The 24,163-nt window shown below is 44.7% G+C and overlaps 1 protein-coding gene across 2 annotated transcripts in view; it reads left to right on the top strand.

Moving 5' to 3' along the window:
• The first annotated feature begins 5,708 nt into the window (after positions 1-5,708).
• DCDC2 (doublecortin domain containing 2) overlaps positions 5,709-24,163 on the top strand; it is a 135,965-nt gene continuing 117,510 nt past the window's right edge. Inside the window, exons 1-2 of one of the 2 annotated variants that reach the window (XM_040432877.1) lie at positions 5,709-6,281; positions 19,109-19,160. In XM_040432877.1, the coding sequence (XP_040288811.1) occupies positions 5,869-6,281; positions 19,109-19,160 (465 nt within the window). In that variant the 5' untranslated portion in view covers positions 5,709-5,868. The remainder of the gene's footprint in view (positions 6,282-19,108; positions 19,161-24,163) is intronic. The other variant, XM_040432878.1, reaches the window with a different exon arrangement.

Here is a 24,163-nt window from a genome sequence, read left to right as displayed (position 1 = left end):
TAAGATAATCGCCCAAAAACTGAAAAAACTATGGCTCTCAGACTATGGAGACACTAAAACATGATTTTTTTTTGTTTCAAAAATGAAATCATTTTGTAAAACTTACATAAATAAAATAAAAAAGTAGACATATTGGGTATCGCCGCATCTGTAATAACCTGCTCTATAGAAATATCACATGACCTAACCCCTCAGGTGAATACCGTAAAAAAATAGAAATAAAAATGGTGTAAAAAAAAGCCATTTTTTGTCACCTTACATCACAAAAAGTGTAATAGCAGGCGATCAAAAAGTCATACACACCACAAAATAGTACCAATCAAACCGTCATCTCATCCCGAAGAAAATGAACCCCTACACAAGACAGTCGCCCAAAAAAATAAATAAAACTACGGCTTTCAGAATGTGGAGACACTAAAAAAAATATTATTTTTTTTCAAAAATGCTTTGTTATGTAAAACTGAAACAAACAACCTAAAAAAGTAGTCATTTGGTATTGTCGTGTCCGTAACAACCTGCTCTATAAAAATACCACATGATCTAACCTGTCAGATGAATGTTGTAAATAACAAAAAATAAAAACCGTGCCAAAACAGCTATTTCTTGTTACCTTGCCTCACAAAAAGTGTAGAATAGAGCAACCAAAAATCATATGTACCCTAAAATAGTACCAACAAAACTGCCACCTTATCCCGTAGTTTCCAAAATGGGGTCACTTTTTTGAAGTTTCTACTCTAGGGGTGCATCAGGGGGGCTTCAAATGGGACATGGTGTCAAGAAAACCAGTCCAGCAAAATCTGCCTTCCAAAAACCGTATGGCGTTCCTTTCCTTCTGCACCCTGCCGTGTGCCCGTACAGCAGTTTACGACCACATATGGGGTGTTTCTGTAAACTACAGAATCAGGGCCATAAATAATGGGTTTTGTTTGGCTGTTTACCCTTGCTTTGTAACTGGAAAAAATGGATTCAAATGGAAAATCTGCCAAAAAAGTCAAATTTTGAAATGTTATCTCTATTTTCTATTAATTCTTGTGGAACACCTAAAGGGTTAACAAAGTTTGTAAAATAGGGTCATTTTTGGTTGGTTTCTATTATGTAAGCCTCACAAAGTGACTTCAGACCTGAACTGGTCCTTAAAAAGTGGGTTTTAGAAATGTCAAGTTTTGCTTCTAAACTTCTAAGCCTTGTAACGTCCACAAAAAATAAAATGACATTCACAAAATGATCCAAACATGAAGTAGACATATGCGGAATGTAAAGTAATAACTATTTTTGGAGGTATTACTATCTATTATAAAAGTAGAGAAATAGACCATACTGTGGTGTCCATCACAATAGAGTTCAATTGTAAAAAAAAAAAAAAACATATGCTAATGTATGTTTTTTTTTTGTTTGTTTTTTAGTAGAATGGGAAATCGTAGTGTACCACGTCTTCCCATCCTGCAAAGTCCCAAAAAAAAAAAAAAAAAAAAAAGGGTTTGTACAATGGAACTCTATGGTGACAGATGCCACGGTATGGCATCTGTCTAAGGCATCCGTTATAGTATAAGTTTTTTCATGTACGTTAAACGTATGACCGAAACATGATGTGAACCCAGCCTGACTGACAGGAACAGAGCTGGACAGACTCCAAGGACTATGATGGGATCCGTTCAGTTTCTGTTTGGGATCCTCTCTTTTTACCAGACAAAAAAGTCCTGCATGTAAGGATTTTTTTTGTCCAGTCTTTTTAACAAGATCTGTGACGGAGGCTCCAAACGCAGATGTGCAGGCTACGTGTTATGTATTTAAAATTACTTCATCTTTCGTACTCCTCCTGGGCTAAAAATACTCCTCAAAAATTGTAAGTGAAGTATTTTTACTCTTCTGGAAAAAATGTAGCGCGACCTCTGTCCACGGCAGCGCTCCGTGGTATCCCGGCCTGGCATCCTCATATAGATCATACGAGTGTATTACTGTAGTGCAGGGGCGGCATGAAGCGCACGGCGTCATAGCAACCAATGACGCCGTGCGCTCCTGCTGTCAGCAGGATGCCAGGCCGGAAGTTATTAACCCGGTATCTTTTAGGTTGGAGCTGCCTGAGTCATTCCACATTCATAATGTGTTCCATAAATCTCTGCTTAAAAAATATTTTGAACCGGTAGTACCATCAAAAGCCTCGCCTCCGCCAGTTCTTGTTAATGATGCTGTCGAGTATGTGGTGTCTAAAATAGTGGATGTCAGGAAGGTGCGTAATTCCTTGCAGTACCTGATTCACTGGAAGGGGTATGGACCTGAAGAGAGATCTTGGGTACCTGCCAGGGAGGTTCATGCTCCTAGACTTGTTCGTAAATTTCATTTAGAACACCCTGAAAAGCCATCGCCTGAAGTCTTGGGTCCGGTGGCCCCTCGTAAAAGGGGGGGTACTGTCACGGGGTTCCGAAGGTGCACTCGGTCCCCCATTGCCCGCAGAACTGTTGCTTAGCTTTTGGAATGAGGTTCTGTGTTTGACCTCATTCCCAGGGCGGCTTTACTAGCTGGGTGGCTCCCTGCTCCTAGTCTGCCTTGAGCGCCGAGCTGATCACTCGGTGCTCGACTGGTTGGTCTGTCGGTCATGTGACGCTGGCCACGTCACATGACCCTCACTCCCCACTATAAATACAGGCAGCCTGCTGGCTACAGGTTGCCTGTTAATTTCTAGGTTCCTGGCTATTTGTTGGACTACTGAATATTTACCTGATCCTGTTCCCTGACGATCCTCTGCCTGCTCCTCCTGTACTGCGCATACATCCTGGTATTGTGACCTCGGCTCCCACCTGACTACTCTCTTTGGACTCCTCTTGTACTTCGCTACTCTCCTGGTATTTGACCCCGGCTTCTCCTGACCATTCTTTGCTTAATCCGTTGTACTGCGTAGCTCTCTTGGTTCTGACCCGGTCCGTTCATGTTCCGTATTTTGTCTTGTCTGTCTTCCCTGCACATATCCTAAGTTAGGGACTGTCGTCCAGTTGTCCCCTGTCTTCAGGACTCGTGAGGCAAGTAGGCAGGGCCAGGGGTGAGGGTGGAGCACAGTGGCCACTACCCTTCCCCCTGTGTGTGTGTGTGGACGTGACCGTTACACATCCGCAGGCAAGTGCGGATGCGGGAGACGATCGGGATGGAGACCCGATCATTATTATTTTCCCTTATAACATGGTTATAAGGGAAAATAATAGCATTCTAAATACAGAATGCATAGTAAAATAGCGCTGGAGGGGCTAAAATAATAATAATAATAATTTAACTCACCTTAATCCACTTGCTCGCGCTGCCGGCATCTCGTCTGTCTCCTTCTTTGCTGAACAGGACCTGTGGTGAGCATTCATTGCAGCAACAGGACCTGTGGTGATGTCACTCCGGTCATCACATGATCCATCACATGACCCATCACCATGGTAAAAGATCATGTGATGATCATGTGATGACCGGAGTGACGTCACCACAGGTCCTGTTGCTGCAATGAATGCTCACCACAGGTCCTGTTCAGCAAAGAAGGAGACAGACGAGATGCCGGCAGCGCGAGCAAGTGGATTTTTTTTTTAACCCCTCCAGCATATTTTACTATGCATTCTGTATTCAGAATGCTATTATTTTCCCTTATAACCATGTTACAAGGGAAAATAATACAATCTACACTACAACTAACCCAAACCTGAACTTCTGTGAAGAAGTTCGGGTTTGGGTACCAAACATGCGCGATTTTTCTCACGCGAGTGCAAAACGCATTACAATGTTTTGCACTCGCGCTGAAAAATCGCGCGTGTCCCCGCAACACACCCGCACATTTTCCCGCAACGCCCGTCTGAAAGAGGCCTAAGAGATGTTTGTAAACCTTCAGTTTTTTATCACGCGCATGAAAAATGCATCAAAACGCATTTCACCCGCGCGGAAAAAACTGAACGCAATCGCAGACAAAACTGACTGAACTTGCTTGCAAAATGGTGCGAGTTTTACTGAACGTATCCGGACCTAATCGGTCACGCTCATGTGAAAGAGGCCCCTTTCACACGAGCGAGTATTCTACGCGGGTGCAATGCGTGATGCGAACGCATTGTGCCCGCACGGAATCTGGACCCATTCATTTCAATGGGGCTGTGTACATGTGCGTTGCTTTTCACGCATCACTTGTGCGTTGCGTGAAAATTGCAGCATATTCTATATTCTGCGTTTTTCACGCAACGCAGGCCCCATAGAAGTGAATGGGGCTGTGTGAAAATCGCATCACATCCGCAAGCAAGTGCGGATGCGATGCGTTTTTCACTGATGGTTGCTAAGAGATGTTGTTTGTATACCTTCAGTTTTTTATCACGCGCGTGTAAGGCTACTTTCACACTACCGTTCAGAGCGGGTCCGTCTGGTGTCTGCACAGACGGATCCGCTCCTATAATGCAGACGTTTGTATCCGTTCAGAACGGATCCGTCTGCATTATAGTTTGAAAAAAATTCTAAGTGTGAAAGTAGCTTCAGACGGATCCGTCCAGACTTTACATTGAAAGTCAATGGGGGATGGATCCATTTGAAGATTGAGCCATATTGTGTCATCTTCAAACGGATCCGTCCCCATTGACTTACATTGTAAGTCTGGACGGATCCGCTTGCCTCCGCACAACCAGGCGGGCACCCGAACGCTGCAAGCTGCATTCAGGTGTCCGCTCACTGAGCGGAGCGGAGGCTGAACGCTGGCAGACTGATGCATTCTGAGCGGATCCGCATCCACTGAGAATGCATAAGGGCTGGACGGATGCGTTCGGGGCCGCTTGTGAGCCCCTTCAAACGGAGCTCACAAGCGGACACCCGAACGCTAGTGAGAAAGTAGCCTAAAACGCATTAAATCACATTGCACCGGCGCAATAAAAACTGAACGCGATCGCAGACAAAACTGAATGGACTTGCTTGCGAAATCGCGCATTTTTCACTGAACGCATCCGGACCTAATCCGCTCACGCTCGTCTGCAAGGGGCCTTAGGCCAAGTTCACATTTCAGTTATTTCCATCAATTATTGTGAGCCAAAACCAGGTGCGGGTCAAAAACACAGAACAGGAGGAATACCTTATCTCTGTGGAGGCTTCACTACAGGTTTGGGCTCACAGTAACTGATGGAAATAACTGACCAAACAACTGAGGTGTGAACTGGGCCTGACCTGCTCCCTGACACTGGCTCTCGGCTCCGCTGCTCTCCGACCTCTGCCCAGGTCCCTGGATTTCATCATCCATTTTGATGCTGCCTGCAACCAATCGTGGGCCACGGCGGGGACTTTGCCGCTTGCGTCGTGAATAAATGTGACAGTTGATACAGTACTTCAGAATTTGGGGCCCCGCTTTTAATTTCGCCCAGGGCCACATTTTGTCTGACCACAGGAATGGTCCCTGCTTACTTTCATTCAATGTTTAGAGCTGGTAATACTAAAAATTATTCTAGTAGCGGTAATAATACTACTAAACAATAGTAATAATACCTCTCCTCCTCCTCCTCCTAGTACTGGACAGTGAGGCCCCCCCCCCTCCCCTCCAGAGTCCGGGTCTCCGCACTGTATGCAGGAGCAGGCTGGGGAGGCACATGGCGGGGGCGTGACCAGCAGCGCATCACGTGATCACTCCTGTACGGTTACCGTGGCGACCACGGAAAGCATCACGAAACACCGAATAGTAGTAATGCGGGGAGGGGGAGGTGACGGCTGAGTGATCGGCAGGTGTGGTCAGGAGGAGGAGGGCGCAGCAGGTGGCACTGCAGTTCAGAAGGGTGGCATCAGGGTGCACGTACAATGGGCACAGGAGGCTCTGGTTGTGTGTAGTGATGCGATGTAGTGAGGGACTCCGCAGAGGTCACAGATAGCAGAGGGCGCTGACACATGCTGAAGGGCAGTACTGAGACCCAGCTGCAGCACCCAGACTCACAGGAGAGCCCGACAGGCATTGACACGATCTCCGTCCATTTATCGCCCGGAGTAATGGAGCCAGTACCAGCCGCAGTCAATGGGGGGCGCAGTCTAGCCCCCCTGGTCCAGCAGCCTGCGGTGAAAGCCGTGCACGTGTACAGGAATGGGGACCTCTTCTACCGCGGCCGCCGCATGCTGATCCATGAGAAGAGGGTGGGCAGCTTCGACATCTTCCTGAAGGATGTGACTGGCAAGGTGCAGGCGCCCTTCGGGGCAGTACGGAACATTTACACCCCGAGACATGGGCACCGGGTGACCTCTCTGGAGGAGCTGCAGCCCGGAGAATACTACGTGGCCGGAGGGAAGGAGAGCTTCAAGAGGCTGGAGTGAGTATCAGGGGCAGGTGCGGGAGATCCAGGAATGGGATCATATATAGTAGATCCAGTAGTAGGATAGCACATAGTAGATCCAATACTAGAATGATATATAGTAGATCTAGTGTAGATCCAGTAGTAGAAAGTATATAGTAGATCCAGTAGTAGAATAGCACATAGTAGATCCAATACTAGAATGATATATAGTAGATCTAGTGTAGATCCAGTAGTAGAAAGTATATAGTATATCCAGTAGTAGAAAGTATATAGTAGATCCAGTAGTAGAATAATATATAGAAGATCCAGCAGTAGGATTGCACATAGTAGATCCAGTAGTAGAATGGTTTATAGTAGAGAGAGTGAGAATAGTAGTACAGAGAATGAGAATAGTAGCACATAGTAGATCCAGTAGTAGAATAACTCATAGTAGATCCAGTCTCAATCCAGTAGTAGAAAGTATGTAGTAGATCCAGTAGCAGAATAGAATGTAGTAGACTGGCAGGGACTTGTGCCGTGTGGTCCTAGTCCCTGGTATGTGCCTTCCCGGCTGGGTGCACATGGCGCGCTGGTTCCTGTGGTAGCTCTATCTCACTGCCAGGACTCCCACCTCTTGGGGTACCCTGTAGCCCCAAGTTTTCTGTTCATTTTTGTAGATTTCTGTGGCATCTGATTGTCACAGATCTACCAAAGGATAACAAAACGTGACATCCAGGGATCCACAATGTGTGACTGCATGGCATCGTATGGTGGCATTGTGTGAACGCGGTCCTCTATTTATCAAATCAGATTGATAAATCTCGGCACTGGTCGCACGGTTTGTCGCAGAAAGCTCATGGTTTTGGTAAACACAGCGTTCCTTTCTCCTGCCTGTGTCCCGTGTGACATGGGACTGCGCAGGTAATTGATGGTTGTGTCTGTTTTGCTGTTTGTATGTGATTTCTCCACATAGGGCGAGGCATTAGGCATTTGTGCCACTTTTGGTGTGATTGGTGCCATGCTCAGCAGTTTATGGTTACTAAGGGGCGGACAGATGTTTTTTGGGTGGAACGACATTTTTAGGTCTCATGCGCGTGACTGTTGCCATTCTTGCGGCAAATTGCAGGACAGCAAAACATGGATACAGGCTGTGTGCGTTCCATATTCTGTACAACTGTCCTATCCTTGTCTGCAAAACGGACAGGGATAGGACATGTTCTATATTTTTTTTTTGCGGCCAGACAGACGGCCAGACAGACACGGTGGGCTGTCCACATCTTTTGCGACCCCTTTCAAGCGAATGAGGGTCTATATCCAACCTGCAAAAATTGTGAATCTGATGCGGCCAAAAACCATGGTTGTGGGCATTAGCCTGATTTATCATTGCAAATTTTTACAAAGAAAATCACAAAAAAGTCACAAGTGCCCTCCAGTCCCCAGGTGACCGATCCTCGGTAATAAATAAGATTAGGCATTAGACCCAAAAATCACCATGTAATGCATGCAAAGGAATAGTGTTTGGTGAAACTTTTCATAGAAACATGTCAAAACTTTTGATCATTGGGGGTATGAGCGCTGAGACCCCCACTGATCACTGGAACAAGGAGAGAGAAGCTCTCGCATATTGTCAGGGGTGCACCTAGCCTTTCTGCTGCCTGAGGCCAAAACTGAAATGGCGCCCACCCCCCCAATGCCAGTTTCTTAACCTAACCCCTTCCCTTCAGCCCATGGCCCTTCGGCTGCCTCACCTGGCCTCATTGGTGGTGCCCCCCTGCATATTGTGCTCTTTCCTCACTGCAGGAGACCGCCCAATAGAAGTCTATGGGCCCATCTCAGTGCCATCCTCTGTAGTGTATATGCCAGCAGCTCTCTCTCCTGGTCTTGGCAATCAGTGGGCGTCTCAGTGCTTGGACGCCCTCTTTTCATATGTCTCTTTGACATACTAAAAGTTTTACAAAAAAACTCAGTGGGGGTCATTTACTAAGAAGGCTATGCCAGTTTTGGGCATCAAAAAAGTTTTGTGACTTTTTAAACATCAGTGCGACCAAATTTTGTTGCACAGGCACTTTTTTTGCCTTTCTTGCCAATGGGGAGTGGTGGGGGCCGGGGAAAATTCACTAACATTAAGGCCTGGAAACAGTCATAACTGTTGATTGAAAACTACTCCAGTCAGTGATTGGAGTAGTTTTAGAATTCGGCGCACTGACTGCCAGAAGATGCGCCCACTTTGTGACGAGGCGTGCCTCCTCATAAATGATTGCATCCTCCAGCAGCGCAGGGAATAGTAAAGACCAGCGTGAAACGACGCTCTTCTCATAAATGACCCCCAGTGACTCTTTAACAAATGACGTGCAACATTTTTTGAATGTGTCACAAAAAAGTGTCACAAAAAAGTGACTTCAAACCAAGCAGAAACTCCGAAAGGTTAGAAGGTAAAAAATGGACATGATTATGGCCCCTACCAGAACGACCTCCCCATAAGGCCTCCTGCACACGTGGGGCAGCGGATTGCGGACCCATTCACTTTAATGTGTCCGCGATCCACAATGCGGCCCAGTAGCAGGATCCGCATGAGGATCACCACTAATTGCCGGGCTGCATTTGGACTTTCCGTCTGGTACCAGTACATACTATGGGGGTCATTTATTAAGGGACTTGTGACTATGTTAGTCCTAAAAATAGTCAGAAGTCACAGCTATTCAGTCGTACGACCTGTTTTAGGTTGTGTATGCCAAAAACACGACTCCAGCCAGCCAGTTTTTACTCCAGGCACAATGGACTTCCGTGAATTTGCCTAATTTATGAAGAGGTGCATGACGCGTCTTAAATTACGCATATCTTATGTCAGTGAAGGGGGGGAATCTGAGACCTCTAGTCTTAGTAAATGACCCCCTATGTGTTTTGGAAACCATGTACAGGCGCAGCCTGGCAAGTACAGGTGCGGCCCAGCAGTTAGAGGTGATCCGCATGTAGATCGACAGTACTCTCTATTTCACTTTATCATTTAGTGCTCCAGAGCCGTACTTCCTACTGGAAGCTGGGACTGGACATTCAGTCCTAGGTAGCCATTCTGGAGGCTGAGAAGAGCTTTTTGGTCACCTAGTCAGCTGTCTTTCCTGCCTTCTCGTTCACCACCACGTTCTTTATATTTTTCAGTCTTGTGTCTTCCCTTGCGTCCCTGGTCCATACTTGGATGAATACCCAAGGGGAAGTCGTTCTTCAGCCTACATGCACCATAATCTAGCAATGCAAACTCCTCTTAGGGAACGGCTGAGTAAATCCCAGGCATCAAGTAGCCATTGTACCTAGAAATCTGCAATAGGAACTTTTGGGTTATTTTCTATGAAATAGGCTCTACAGCAACGGTCCCCAACCAGTAGCTCAGGAGGCTCGCCATGGGAGTCCGGAGTTATGACCATATGTACTGGCAATTGGCGACCTATTGTTGCCGACCTATCCCAGATTTGCCACCAAACAGTGCCAATTTGGATGGTATAATAATAGTGTTAAATTTCACACTGAAATGTTTATCAGCAATTTCATGTTTTTCATTTCTCCACATTCAAGATTTTTCTCTATTTTTGAACTGCCTGTTGCTCCCGACCATCACTGAACGTTAAATGTGGCTCAGAACATAGAGAAGGTTGGGAACCTCCGCTCTCCAGTATTTTGTCCAAACCAGTTTAGGCATATCCTCATTTCCATGGGTGGCACATGCAGTAGTCTCATTCTAAGGCCTCATGCACACGACCGTTGTTGTGTTCCGTGTCCGTTGAAAACTCGGATAATGCACCGTTTGTCATCCGCGTCCGTGATCCGTGTTTCCAGTCCGTCAAAAAAATAGGACCAGTCCTATTTTTTCACGGACAACGGTTCGCGGACCCATTTAAGTCAATGGGTAAGTGAAAAAACACGGAGGCACACAAGATTGTCGTCCGCGTCCATTTTTTTCCTATCATTTGCAAGGCAAACTTGACTTAGATTTATTTTTTTACTTTTCATATCTGGTGATCCTCCAAAAATCAAGGAAGACACACGGAAACAAAAACGGAAACGGATCACGGAACAACGGAACAGCTTTTTGCGGACCGCAAAAAAATACTGTCGTGTGCATGAGACCTAAAAAGGATTGTTTTAAAGGGAGTCTGTCAGCAGGACATTAATTGTTAAAGGTTCAGAGCTGAACCCGGACATATCCCCTTCTTCCCCCACTCAGCCCCTCGGACATGACTGCTCCGATGCTCTCCCTTGCCCTGCACTGCATCACGCAGGACAAGGGCTTTTTTCAAGGGAGTAACAATCGCGGTCGCAGAGGGTGCGACCAGGCGGGGTGGAGGGCCCGCAAGTGCTTTTAGCCAGCCCAGTCTCCCTCCGATTTGCTCTGTCTATTTAAAAAGTAAGTACGGCTGCGCACATCCCCATACATGCACCCTTTCTGCTCAATGTCGGCGAGACCCGGCACTGGAGGTCACAGTTCTCACTTGAAGACGTGATCATGCTACCATTGAGACGGGATGACCGAACGCGGAACATAGCAGAGCAGAGGTACGTTTTTTTTTTTTTTTTAGGTATGCACACGCTGCGCACCATACTGGGAGCACCTGGCACTATGAATTGAATTCAGAAAGGGTTGGGGGGCACAAAAATAAAATAAAATCTATACAGAGAGGGTGGCAGCCTGGCAGGGGCTGTGCCATACTGGGGGCACATGGCAGTGGCCCTATGAACTGAATTTAGAAAGGGGGGCCCGCACCAGCCATATAAGAGGGGGCCACAAAAAATATAATCTATACAGAGTGAGAGGGAAGCAGGGGCAGCCAATCATTCAATTATATACAAGGGTCAAAATGAAATCTATACAGTCTGGGTGGGGGCCAAGTGAAATATATATATAGTCTGGGTGGGGGCCAAATGAAATATATACAGTCTGGGTGGGGACCAAATGAAATATATATAGTCTGGGTGGGGGCCAAATGAAATATATACAGTCTGGGTGGGGGCCAAATGAAATATATACAGTCTGGGTGGGGGCCAAGTGAAATATATATAGTCTGGGGGCCAAATGAAATATATACAGTCTGGGTGGGGGCCCAAATGAAATATATACAGTCTGGGTGGGGGCTAAATGAAATATATTTAGTCTGGGTGGGGGCCAAGTGAAATATATATAGTGTGGGGGCCAAATGAAATATATATAGTCTGGGTGGGGGCCAAATGAAATATATACAGTCTGGGTGGGGGCCAAGTGAAATATATACAGTCTGGGTGGGGGCCAAGTGAAATATATACAGTCTGGGGGCCAAATGAAATATATACAGTCTGGGTGGGGGCCAAATGAAATATATATAGTCTGGGGGCCAAATGAAATATATACAGTCTGGGTGGGGGCCAAATGAAATATATACAGTCTGGGGGCCAAATGAAATATATACAGTCTGGGGGCCAAATGAAATATATACAGTCTGGGGGCCAAATGAAATATATACAGTCTGGGGGCCAAATGAAATATATACAGTCTGGGGGCCAAGTGAAATATATATATATTAGAAAGAAAGGTTTCCGGCACTGTAATGTTTTTCAGTAAAATCTTCCTCTTTATTGACGTAACCTTAATCCATATACAGACAAATCCTTAAACCATGCGATAGTTTACGCGTTTCGGACACAATGTCCATAGTAGTAACTGAGGATTTGTCTGTATATGGATTAATGTTACGTCAATAAAGAGGAAGATTTTACTGAAAAACATTCCAGTGCCGGAAACCTTTCTTTCTAATGTTCCAAGGACTACCCGTTCATTCCGAGCACGCGGAGCATTTGTGAATAAGGTGAGCTGGATGTGTAAACATTTGAATATCTGAAATATATATAGTCTGGGTGGGGGCCAAATGATATATATACAGAGCAAGTGGCGGGGGAGAGGGTGGGGTAATGGGGGTGGGGGGCCCCAATCCAAAGTTTGCCCTGGGGTCCGTAGACCTCTAGTTACGCCACTGGCTTTTTTGTTTACATTATTACACTGCAAGTCGGAGGCTTCCGCCCAGCAGTGTTCCCGGTGAGGTCACTGGCACTAATGGGTGGGCTTTAGCGCTGCCCGCCCATTAATTCCGGTGACATCACCGGGAACACTGCTGGGCGGAAGCCTCCACCTAGCAGAGACCCGGCACGTCACCGGATCTAATGAAAAAGCCCTTGCCCTGCACGATTCAGCGCAGGGCAAGGGAGAGCATCAGAGCATGAAATACTCTGATGCTCATGTCAGAGGGGCTGAGTGGGGGAAGAAGGGAATATAATTGGGTTCAGCTCTGAATCCGAACAACCCCTTTAAACCAGACACATGCCCTCGGAGGAATGTAATGTTACCTTTCATTTAGCGATCCATTCATTCTGGAGAAAAATAACTTTTCATCCGTATGTACATGAGCAGTTAAGTGCACCGAGGGCGGGTCCAAGCCAGTCCATGTACCCTTGTTCCTCCTGGTTTCTCTGCCAGACCCTCCCTTACCTTCTTGAATGACATGGCGAGGTGAGATGATTATGCAGAAACCTGGCTCTGTCAATCAAGAAGGAGAAGGAGGGGCTGACCGAGGAACACGGAAGAGTAAGGCCTCTTTCACACGAGCGTGTCCGGATAATGTCCGGATGCGTTGCGGCAAACCCGCGCGAGTAGGTAAGCAATTGCAGTCAGTTTTGACTGCGATTGCGTTCCGTTGTTCAGTTTTTATCGCGCGGGTGCAATGCGTTTTGCACACGCGTGATAAAAAACTGAATGTGGTACCCAGACCCGAACTTCTTCACAGAAGTTCAGGTTTAGGTTCAAGGTTGTGTAGATTGTATTATTTCCTCTTATAACATGGTTATAAGGGAAAATAATAGCATTCTGAATACAGAATGCATAGTACAATAGGGCTGGAGGGGTTAAAAAAAAAAAAATAATAATTTAACTCACCTTAATCCACTTGTTCGCGCAGCCGGCATCTTTTCTGTCTTCTTCTTTGCTGTGTACAGGATAAGGACCTTTGATGACGTCACTGCGCTCATCACATGGTCCATCACACGATCTTTTACCATGGTGATGGATCATGTGACGGACCATGTGATGATCGCAGTGACGTCATCAAAGGTCCTTTTCCTGTACACAGCAAAGATGAAGACAGAAGAGAAGCCGGGCTGCGCGATCAAGTGGATTAAGGTGAGTTAAATTATTTTAAATTTTTCTTTAACCCCTCCAGCGCTATTGTACTATGCATTCTGTATTAAGAATGCTATTATTTTCCCTTATAACCATGTTTTGTGCGTTTTTCACGCAACGCAGGCCCCATAGAAGTGAATGGGACTGCGTGAAAATCGCACTGCAACCGCACTTTCTTGCGGATGCTATGCGATTTTCACGCAGTCCCATTCACTTCTATGGGGCCTGCGTTGCGTGAAAAACACACAAAATAGAGCTTGCTGCGATTTTCACGCAACGCACAAGTGATGCGTGAAAATCACCGCTCATGTGCACAGCCCCATAGAAATGAATGGGTCCGGATTCTGTGCGGGTGCAATGCGTTCACCTCACGCATCGCACCCGCGCGGGAAACTCGCTCGTGTGAAAGGGGCCTTAGGGTGCACAGAGTCCCTCAGTGCACTTAACTGCTCATTGGCATATAGATTAGGTACCCTTTCTCCAGAATCAAGCAACATATCACTAAGGCCTCATGCACACGACCGTTGTTTTGGTCCGCATCCGAGTCGCAGTTTTTGCGGCTCGGGTGCGGACTCATTCACTCTGTGTGCTTTCCGCATCCATTGCTCCGTTCCGTGGCCCCGCAAAAAAAAAAATAGCATGTCCCATTCTTGTCCGTTTTGCGGACAGGAATAGGCATTTCTACAATGGGCCTTCCGTTCCGCAAATTGCGGAAGGCACACGGGCAGCTTCCGTTTTTTGCGGATCCGCGGTTTGCGGATCCGCAAAGGGCACTTTTTTTTTGTTTATAAATTTTCATAAGACTTTTTTGGTGGTGGTTTTTCGGAAGAAAAAAAAAAAAAAATGCTGGGAAAACACCAAGAAAAACTCTGCAGAAAACCATCATTTTTCAGTAAATTATGGTGTCGCACCACCCTTAGATGACACACAGCTTTTTGTGAAAGTTTTTCTATGCAGTATTCTGAGTGGGTTGGAAGGGGTTGAGAAGAGATATGAAGGAAGGACTGGTGGATCCACTTCTGGTTTTGGGTCAAAAACCTGTATCAAAAACTAAACGAAAATTGTCGCAAAAATATGTATGTAACACCGCCCTACTGGGGAGATTTAAAAATATGAATGCAGTTTCCTCAGTGTAGCATGGCATCCACAAATCCGCATCCGTACAACCATAATGCACATATTTAGGTTCTTTCATGTATTTGTACCTCCTCCTTTCTCTGGATGTTCCTGCTTTCCCCTTGTATATTTTTACACTTAGAAGTCAGATCCATATTTTAGATAGATTGTATATAGAATTAAAGGGGCTGTCCATAAGACTACCCCTGTCCATATGCTCTGGATGAAGGGCTCCCGTTCTGGAGGACTCAGGCTGTCCTCATATTACATTGCCAGGTAATACTACATTTCCTCTGCTGTTTGCTGTGAACAGAAACCAGGGCGATGTCCTTGTCCTTGTCCGTTTTCATCTATGAAAAAATGGTCTGTTTCTCCGCTGTGAAGATGCTCGTTATATTTGTCCGATTTGGCCACCATGTGTCATCCAGTTCTCACGTGCACTGCCAGGCCAAAAAGGGGATTTCTGCCAATGATCTGTGAAAAACGGACTAAATATGGATGCCATCTGTGTGCCTTCCATGGTTTTCACGGACCTGTAGACTTTAATGGGAGTGTTTGGTCTGGAAAAAGGACAACGTTGGTGCGTGCTTCCATTTCTGGACCAGTGGTGAAAAAAAGAGTATTTTTCCCAAAAGATATGTAAAAAAAAATACAGTGGGGATTTTATTATAGTGTTTTTTCCACATTTTTGACCGCATTTGTAGAGTTTACAGTGTTTTGTGTTTCTTGTCATTTTTTGTCTGTGTGCGCAGTTTGAATTTTTTTTTAATTCTCTTTTCCCAGAAACCCGAAACTGGGGACAGTCGCAACAGATTTATTAGGCATTTTGAATAATTATACCCTATAAAAGGAAGCTGGCTTATATTTAGAGCAGTGGTGGATGCGCTGAAGTTATGTAGAGGCCGGCGCTTCTTCATAACTTCGGCGGATCCAGCGCTGCGGCTTATTAAGACCGGCGTCTAAAGATTTGTAACAACCTCTATTATACAATAAATCCCATATATTGTCAGGGCCGAGACTTTACGACCCCAATCACACAATTGTATTTTTGGTCTGCATCCGATCTGCATTTTTTGCAGATTGGATGAGGACCCATTTATTTCAAAGGGGCCGCAAAAAATGCGAACAGCACACCTCTGTATGTCCGTTCTGCTGTCCCGCAAAAAAGATAGAACATGTCCTATTCTTGTCTGTTTTGCGGACAAGAATAGGCATTGTTACAATGGGTCCGCAAAAAAAGGATGCAACACGGACATCATCCATATTTTTGTGGATCCAGATTTTGCGGAGTTGTACTTGTATTTATAAACTTTTAGCAGGAAGATTAGAGCAATGGTACAAAACTGATGTATAAGACTAGATGCTCCAGAATTACTATTTTATACAATTATCTACTAAAACAGACTTGTCAGCGGAGGTGACAGGTCCTCTTTAACCCCTCCCCGACTTCCTCTGTCCGACTTCCGCTGCCTTGCATCGGGATAGAGGAAGCCATTCGGTTGCTATGGCAGCCTAGGCCCTTTGGAATGCCACAATGAAATTCCTGTGGAGCCCTGTCTGTGGCAGGGCTCTGTAGGAACACAGTAAATCCCCCATAGGCTGCAGTGTTAAATCATTGCAGTCTCTGGGAGAAGCGATCAAACAAATGCATATTAAAGTCCTCTAGGGGGACTTAAAAAAGTGAAAAGAAAAACATTTTTTAAAAATATTAAAAAATGAATTCAAATCTCCCCTTTTCCCTATTTTAAAAATAACAAAAATAAAACAAAGAATAAATATGTCTGAAAGCAAATGTGTCTGAAATGCCTTTACTATTAAAATATAAATGTACCGTATTTATTGCGTACGGTGAACACTTTTATGGTAAAAAAAAAAATAATCAAAATGGCTGATTCACCAGTTTTCATTGCTTCTCCTCCCCTCAAAAATCAGTGCAGATCGCACTGCAAAAAAAAAAAGAGCCCTCACAAAGCTCCATAGTCATAAATATAAAAAGTCCTGTCTGTTAGAAGCCACCTTGCCGCTGGTAGATGGGCCCGACATATGCTTGATCAGAAATATGTGCAAAGAGCTTCTATTTTTCATATAGTAAGTATGGCAGTAATGCACTTTACATTTTCATGTATTCACCGTTCACCTGTGTCTTTGTGCATTAAGCAATAAGCAGTGTGCTGCTACTTGTAGTTCTATGCATTGTGTGGCAGCCAGGTCAGCGTGCACTGTGCCCCTTTTTTATATATATTTTGGAGGTGCTGGTTTAATTTTCTTTTGTCATAAATATAAAAAGTTATAGGTGTCCGAATTCATAATTTAAGAAAAAATGTCCAAAGTTTTTGTGTTTTTAAGTATTAAAGCAGCAGAAAATCTATATAAATGTGTTATTGCTGTCATCGTACTACTGACCCAGAGAATGAAGGGAACAGTTCATTTTTACTGCATAGAGAATGCCATAGATTGTAAGCTCTTGCGAGCAGGGCCCTGACTCCTAGTGTTTAGTTACTTTTGTTTTGTACATGAACCCTATGAATTTGTAAAGTGCTGCGAAATATGGTGGCGCTATATAAATGCATATTATTATTATTATTTATTAATGCATAAAATTGCGGAATTTTTTTATTTTTTTTTCCAATTCCACTCCATTTGGTATTTATATGCAGCTGCCATTTCATTGTGTGCACTGTAATATAGTGCAATCGAAAGTACAACTTGTCCTGAAAAAATAAGCCCTCAGAAGGCTATGTGAATAGAAAATGTAGAAAGTTATGGCTCTGGGAAGGTGGGGAGTAGAAAATGAAAAAAAAAAAACGGAAAAAAATGGCAGGTCAGGGAAGCATTAAAGACACAATAAATACGGATGAAATCCATGGTTTCAGTCCATGTTTCAGCCACCTTCCTTTCAGACTCTCAGGCTACACGAAGCTGGCAGTAAATCTGTGCCCACAGTAATGCGGTATACCCAGAGCGGCCCAGTGTAAGAGAAGTCATTTGTCACCTTTTGTTCTGGTCATTGCTGATGAAGAGCCTGAAAGATCTGAAGTCCTGAGCAAATAACCAAGTCTCTGAATAAATGGCAGGATGTTTGCAGGCTTCTAGGAGCTCTGACTGTAAGGTTTGTCATTTGTGGTCACCCAATGGGACGTAGGACAATACCTGATGATGGAGAGTTTGCACCGTTACATTGACATTTACGGTTCAGAGCCGTTGCAGAAATCTCCGCCATCATCTGGACAGGGTTTGCAGATACCCATATACCGGCTGCAGAAACAACCTCCTTCATTTGTCTGCGACAGATCTGCCCGTGTGTGAACCTACCTTCAGGGTTTCATTAGAAATCAGTCGCTGTCTGTAGGTGACGCTTATAATCATATCTATATTTTGGACTGCAAGGTTAGCTGTAGATCTGCTCCATTCCAGCTTGGCTGCGCAGTCTGTATAGAGTCTGAGGTACAGTAGTATGATCTTATGCCTTATCTGAGGCTCAGGCTGCTGATCTGTTCCTTCTCCATACTTTACACTGCAGCAGCTCTGCGTGTTGGAACTGCCTGCTGTTTATTAGCCTAGTGATCTGCTGCCGTAAATCAGTGTCAGGGCACGAGGACTTTCATTACAGCGAGTGCAGGATGTAGATAAACACGTGCCTATTGATGCTATATTGAAAATTCACCTGGATTTGAATACTTTGGTAATTTCATCTACAGTAATCAAAAATGAAGTGTAGCCACTGAGTTATTCGATAAAATGGATCTGTATAGGACCACCTGCCGTTTCTTTTCCTTATTTCTGTGACCACCTCAGTGACACTGCTGAGGTGGACGCACATGCTCAGTTCTAGCCTTCAGCCGTTAGAAGCTGTGACAGTTACAGCTGCAGCAGAACTGACACATCCCCATTGGCTGCGATAGGGAGGGAGCTGCAGCATAAAGGGCACACCCCCTTAGCTGCAGCAGCAAGGACATACCCCAACTCTCTAGCAGGAATAAATCTAGCACAGCAACTGGATTTTCATTTTTTACATTAATTTTAAAGAGACCCTGTCTTCTCTCTTCTGTTATTCCACCTCATTTATTAATAATGAAACAACTAGGTTTTTTCAGTTGGATGTTTGCCTACACAAACCGATAATGTGTCAGACTGTTTGGGACACACCCCTCTGACAAGGGATTGGTAACACCCAGTGGCCAGTTTATTCCTAAATATTCAGGAGGAATAACAGGGGAACAGCACGATGCAGAATTCTAAGTAGAGACGATCCAGAATTGTTTCATGTTGTATATTCAACAACAAGACTATGGGGTCATTTATCACACTGGTGTAAAGTAGAACTGGCTTAGTTGCCCATAGCAACCAATCAGATTCCACCTTTCATTTTTGACAGCTCCTTTGGAAAATGAAAGGTGGAATCTGATTGGTTGCTACGGGCGACTAAGCCAGTTCTACTTTACACCAGTTTGATAAATGACCCCATATGACTTTTACATATATGTTATCTGGTGTATGTGGTAATAAGACTGAATAATATGTCAGATTGCTATAAAACATTCATATTATTTTTCAGCTACATTCATATTGGAGAGATCAAGAAAAAGCCTGTAGACCCCATGAGCCAGGTAATGATTTATTAGTTTCAGTTCTTTGTAACATTATGTTAAAGGGGTTGTGTCACTTCAGGAAATACCATTTATCATGTAGAGGAAGTTACTACAAGACACTTACTAATGTATTGTCATTATCCATATTGTCTCCTTTGCTGGCTGGATTCATTTTTCCATCACATTCTACACTGCTGGTTTCCTGGGGTTACGACCACCTGTAATCCAGCAAAGGTGGTCGTGTTTGTACACTATAGAGAAAAACGCGGACCTCTCTGATGGCCAGGACCGCAGAAGTGCACCTTTTCTTATAGTGTGCAAGCACGACCACCGCTGCTGGATTGCAGGGGGGTCGTAACCATGGAAACGAGCAGTGTATAATGCTATGGAAAAATGAATCCACCCAGCAGAGGCAATATGGACAATCACAATACATTAGTAAGTGCCTTGTATTAACTTTCTCTACATGATAAATGCCACCTGCTGAAGTGAGACAACCCCTTTAAGCAAATCTGATTGAGCTCATATATTCTATACTTTACTTTGGTTCTTACAACTGATGTGTTGTCACACGGAAATATGCATAACATGCCATCTGCCTTAAAAAGACAGTGTAACTAACCTAACAATTATGTAGCGGCCAGAGGTCCAGTGCGGGGCCAGTATGAGGGGATGGGTGACCGCCGGGCAGCAAGCAGGGGGCGCAGTTTAATTGAAAATGAAAGTTATACCCATCGCTAGGATATGCCATCAGTGTCAGATAGGTGCAGGTCCTACCTCTCTCCAGAATGGGGACCCCAAAGTGAAGGAGAGCGCACTGTGCAAGCGTGACCACTCTCCATTCATTGCTATGGGGGTTCAAAAAAAAGCCGAGCCCTGGCTATTTCCAGCAGTCCCGCAGAACGCACTGTGCGTGCACCTTTCCATTCACCGCTTTGGGAAATAGTCGAGCCAACGCTTGGCTGTTTTCAGGACTCCCATAGCGGTGAACGTAGGGTGATTGCGCTTGATATTGCGCTTGTGCAGTGCTCCCTTCTTCACTTTGGGGGGGCCCCGTTCAGGAGATAGGAGCGGGTCCAAGAGGTGGAACACATTGATGGCATATCCTAGTGTTATGTCATCATTGTCTGAGATGGGAATGCCCCTCTAACTCCCCAGGCTTCCCCCCCATCTGGACATATCTAGTCCGGACTTCATGTGCCTTTGGCCCAGCCCCAGCTCTGTAATTACCAATCTGCCATAAGCAATTCTGGGGTTGGAAACGCCACCCATTGAGATCCGAGGTAGAACGGATACTATACCATCGAGGGGGGTAAAAATTGATTTAGATTTAAAACCCTGTCATGGTAGTTGATTTATAGTGGTATATATATCCCTCCGTAATAGTTAGCATATGTCTTCTGTTATAGGGAATCCCTCTAATGTGAAACAGAGGAATTCCCCAAGGGGATTGGTTGGTTCTAATGGTGTCAGGAGTGACATCACTAGGGAAAGGGAATCCCAGCCCTGATTGGCTAACCTGGTCACATGATGTTTAAAATGCCCGAAAGGGCAGTTGTGTTGAATATTCTAAAATGTATTTGATGTTTTAGGGTTAATTTTAAAATGATCACGATGTAGATATGATATATATGTGAAGTGAGGATTTATTTTCGCTTGTTTATAACTGGGTACACATGGAAAAGAAAGGAAGAGGCGGGCATCAATTAACCAATGTATGCCTCTGATGAACCCTGGGCCGAGCAGGGATTCTATGGGATATGTTTTTGTTGTGATTTTTAAACTTTGTAAGTAAAAGTGAAGTTCATCTCCTTTAAAGGGAACCTGTCTCCATGAAAATGTAATGTAAGCTGTCGGCTCCATGGTACAAAGCAGGAGGAGCTTTAAATCCCTGCTCATTCTGGGCTTTGAAGTCCAGGAGGCGGTCCTATCAGTGATTGACAGCCTTCCCCCTATGGCTGTTTATACACAGATAGCTGTCAGTCACTGATAGGACCGCCTCCTGGACTTCAAAGCCCAGAACGAGCAGGGATTTCAATGAATGAAATACAAGTTTTACTGAATCTTTTCCTATAAAACTATATATCAGTCTGCTCAGCTCCTCCTGCTCTATAACATGGTGCTTTCAGCTCAAGCACAACAGGTTCCCTCTAAGGAGCAGGCAGTCTGGTATTATACTTTTATTTCATTTCAGTGAATCAAACGACTTCATAGACCTCTTCTAGTGCGACTAAAAGAAAGACTTATTTTATTGATCATGTCAGCATATCTGCTCAGGGGAGACGAGTTCCTCAGGGGCTGTATTAGGCTATAGTCATAACTTCAGGATTTCATAAAGCGCAGATTCCCACAGCATACTCCTATCGTATTCTCTGGAAAAAAATATCTGTGAGAATAATGAGCATGCAGAGTATTCTTGTGGATTCTGCATGGAAAAAACCCAGGATTAGCCCCACATAGATTAACCTTAGGATGGAGTAATCCCCGTGCGGCACATCCACAGCAGAAATGTGAGGATTTCTGATACCAGACTTGCCACAGGCTATACATGTACATAATGGCTAGTGGAGGCAGCAGTCTCCTGAATACACAGACTCAAGCTTGTGCCGCAAGCCCCGGAGGAGCCAGTGGAGGATGGGAGTGATAGTGGTTCTGGCTGTAAGAGTTATTCATAGTGGTAATCCTCACACGGATACTACCTAGAACCGGGTAGTGACAGTAGGGTGCACCTTTTATCCTCTGTGGGCACACCCTGATGTTGGCTCTCCTCTTCGGTATCGGTACAAGGCAGGAGATGTAGGTGCGGTGGCCAGCGAATGGTGCTGGAGTCAGTCACCAGGCCAGTGGTAGAAAATAGATGTCTCTCTTTACTGAATGCAGAATGGGAGAAGTAGTACATGCAACGGTATTAAGCACAGTTCCAAACAATTCACATTGCAAATCTTCTCTGATAATGATGTATGGATTGGATATAGGCTAAGACTGGAGTTGTAGTAGTCCTACTGTCTATCTTTCCAAAGTCACTTTCTGCAGAATCTAAGGCTGGCAGTAAGGTTCTTGCAAAACTTGTCCGTAATTCCCAGCTGAGGGGTTCAGGATTAAGATATGGCTGGCTAGGACAATGTCAAAGTGTGAAGGGTGTCTAAGCAATGTCCCTCTCACTGCAGTAAAGTCTTTATTGGCCTTTAAGGGGTTATCCAATCCCCCCCCATGTGCTGGGCCCCTCACAGGTAATATACTGACCCTGCTCCCCGCGCCGTTCCTGGCCCCCGCCTACTTTGAAGTATGGATGGTTTTCTCTCTTTGGATCTCCCAGAGATAGTGACTGTCTGGCATGTAGGCCTAGTCCTCCGAGGAGTGAGCACACGTTGCTGCTCTCACTGAGCTTGTATTGACCTAAGTCGTCTCCCAGGCTCTTACAAGGGCATACTTAGGATTGTTAACCCTGACGTATTCATACAAAACTACGGTGCCTCAAGTAACATTATATAACATTTAAATAACCAGACACAATTTGCAAGTACCATATTCTGCGGTACTGCACTTGCATTACTGCCAGTAGGAGCAGGTTCTAAACTGAAAATGCAGGCAGTCTGAAATGGAATGAAAAACTTAAGGTCGTTGGGGTCAGACACCCGACACTCCCTTCAATCAGCTTTTTGAGGAGGGAGGGCATGGTGCTCTGGTGGGTGCTGTTGCCTCCTCGCAGCTTACCAAGCCCAGTGCTGCACATTGGATAGTGATTGTGCTTCGTATTGCTGCTGAGCCCCATATACTTAATAGGACTGTGCTGTGCCTAGGCTATGTGACCAATGAACATAACATCACTAGGCCACGGTACGGGTGCTGGGAGTCAGATCTGATATTGATTGCAAAATCCTGAGACTAGGTCATCAATATTAAATACCTGGACAACGCTGTTAAGGTAATCACTGTAAAAATCACTTTTTGTCAAAGGTATAGCTTCCAAGTACCCAGCTCACTTTTGGGTGATATCATTCCTGTAGCCACTTCTACTTTATTACAATCAATGGGGGCGAACATGGGGCTAATATAGTACTGTTACTCCTTTTGTGTTATAGTGTTCCACCAAATATATAGAAAAGGGGACACAACTCCAGTTCTAATGCTTTCAGATTGCTGATGACCAGATTTCCTAATAATGTAGTCACCACGACTGCTGTAGACAGATAGGTCAGACTGGTCATATGTTTGTGTTATCCTGGAGAAATGGACCGGTGTCAGTTTTTGTACTTGATCAACTTTGGATTCATCATAATCAAGGTTAGATCAGATTTCAGGAGATCAAAGGCGTTGCTGGAGATTGAACCACCACACAACTGGACTGATGCATTTCACATGGATGACACTATGCATTGGGGTACATGCAATAAAAAAAAAAAAATCTCATATAGGTGTCCATTTTAGGAGAATGGTTTTCTATATAATGGCCATTGATACAAATGCCTAGACCATGAATTTCTACCTCACTAGACAGATATATTTAAGTCAATGTAAAATGAGAACCTATTTGGTTCCACTTGGTAAAACATTTTTCTGGTCGTGAGGACCCTTCACTCTCAGTCTTCTGATGACTTTGCTTACATGTTAGACTTCACTTGGTAACCCAGGAGCAGAGATACTAGCAAAAGTAAGACAATCCTTGCATTGTTTGTGTCTTTAGGGTATAGTTACAGCACACTCTAGATACTGGTACCATTGTTTTGTTTACCACACACTTACATCGTCATAGCAAGTCTTCTGAAGGTGCTACCTGATGGTGACTGGTGTTTTGAAGAGTGCTAAGATAGTATTCAGCAATGATGGTCAGGAAAAGACTTGCCAGTTCTAGGGAATAGTGTCATAAAAGAAATATTTTTGGAGAAGCTGAACCTTTGGTGATATAATAATTTTATTATTGAAAATGCTTTCAAAAATTGTCTGTTTTTTCCATATTTTTTCGTTAGTTGTTTCCCCCAGAAAGCTGGGCACTGGTTGCCCCTCACAGGGGAAATGAAGCA

Source organism: Bufo bufo, chromosome 5, assembly GCF_905171765.1.
Source record: "Bufo bufo chromosome 5, aBufBuf1.1, whole genome shotgun sequence".
Classification (NCBI taxonomy): domain Eukaryota; kingdom Metazoa; phylum Chordata; class Amphibia; order Anura; family Bufonidae; genus Bufo; species Bufo bufo.
The sequence above is the reverse complement of the archived record's forward strand: the minus strand, read 5'-3'. Positions and strand labels throughout refer to the sequence as shown.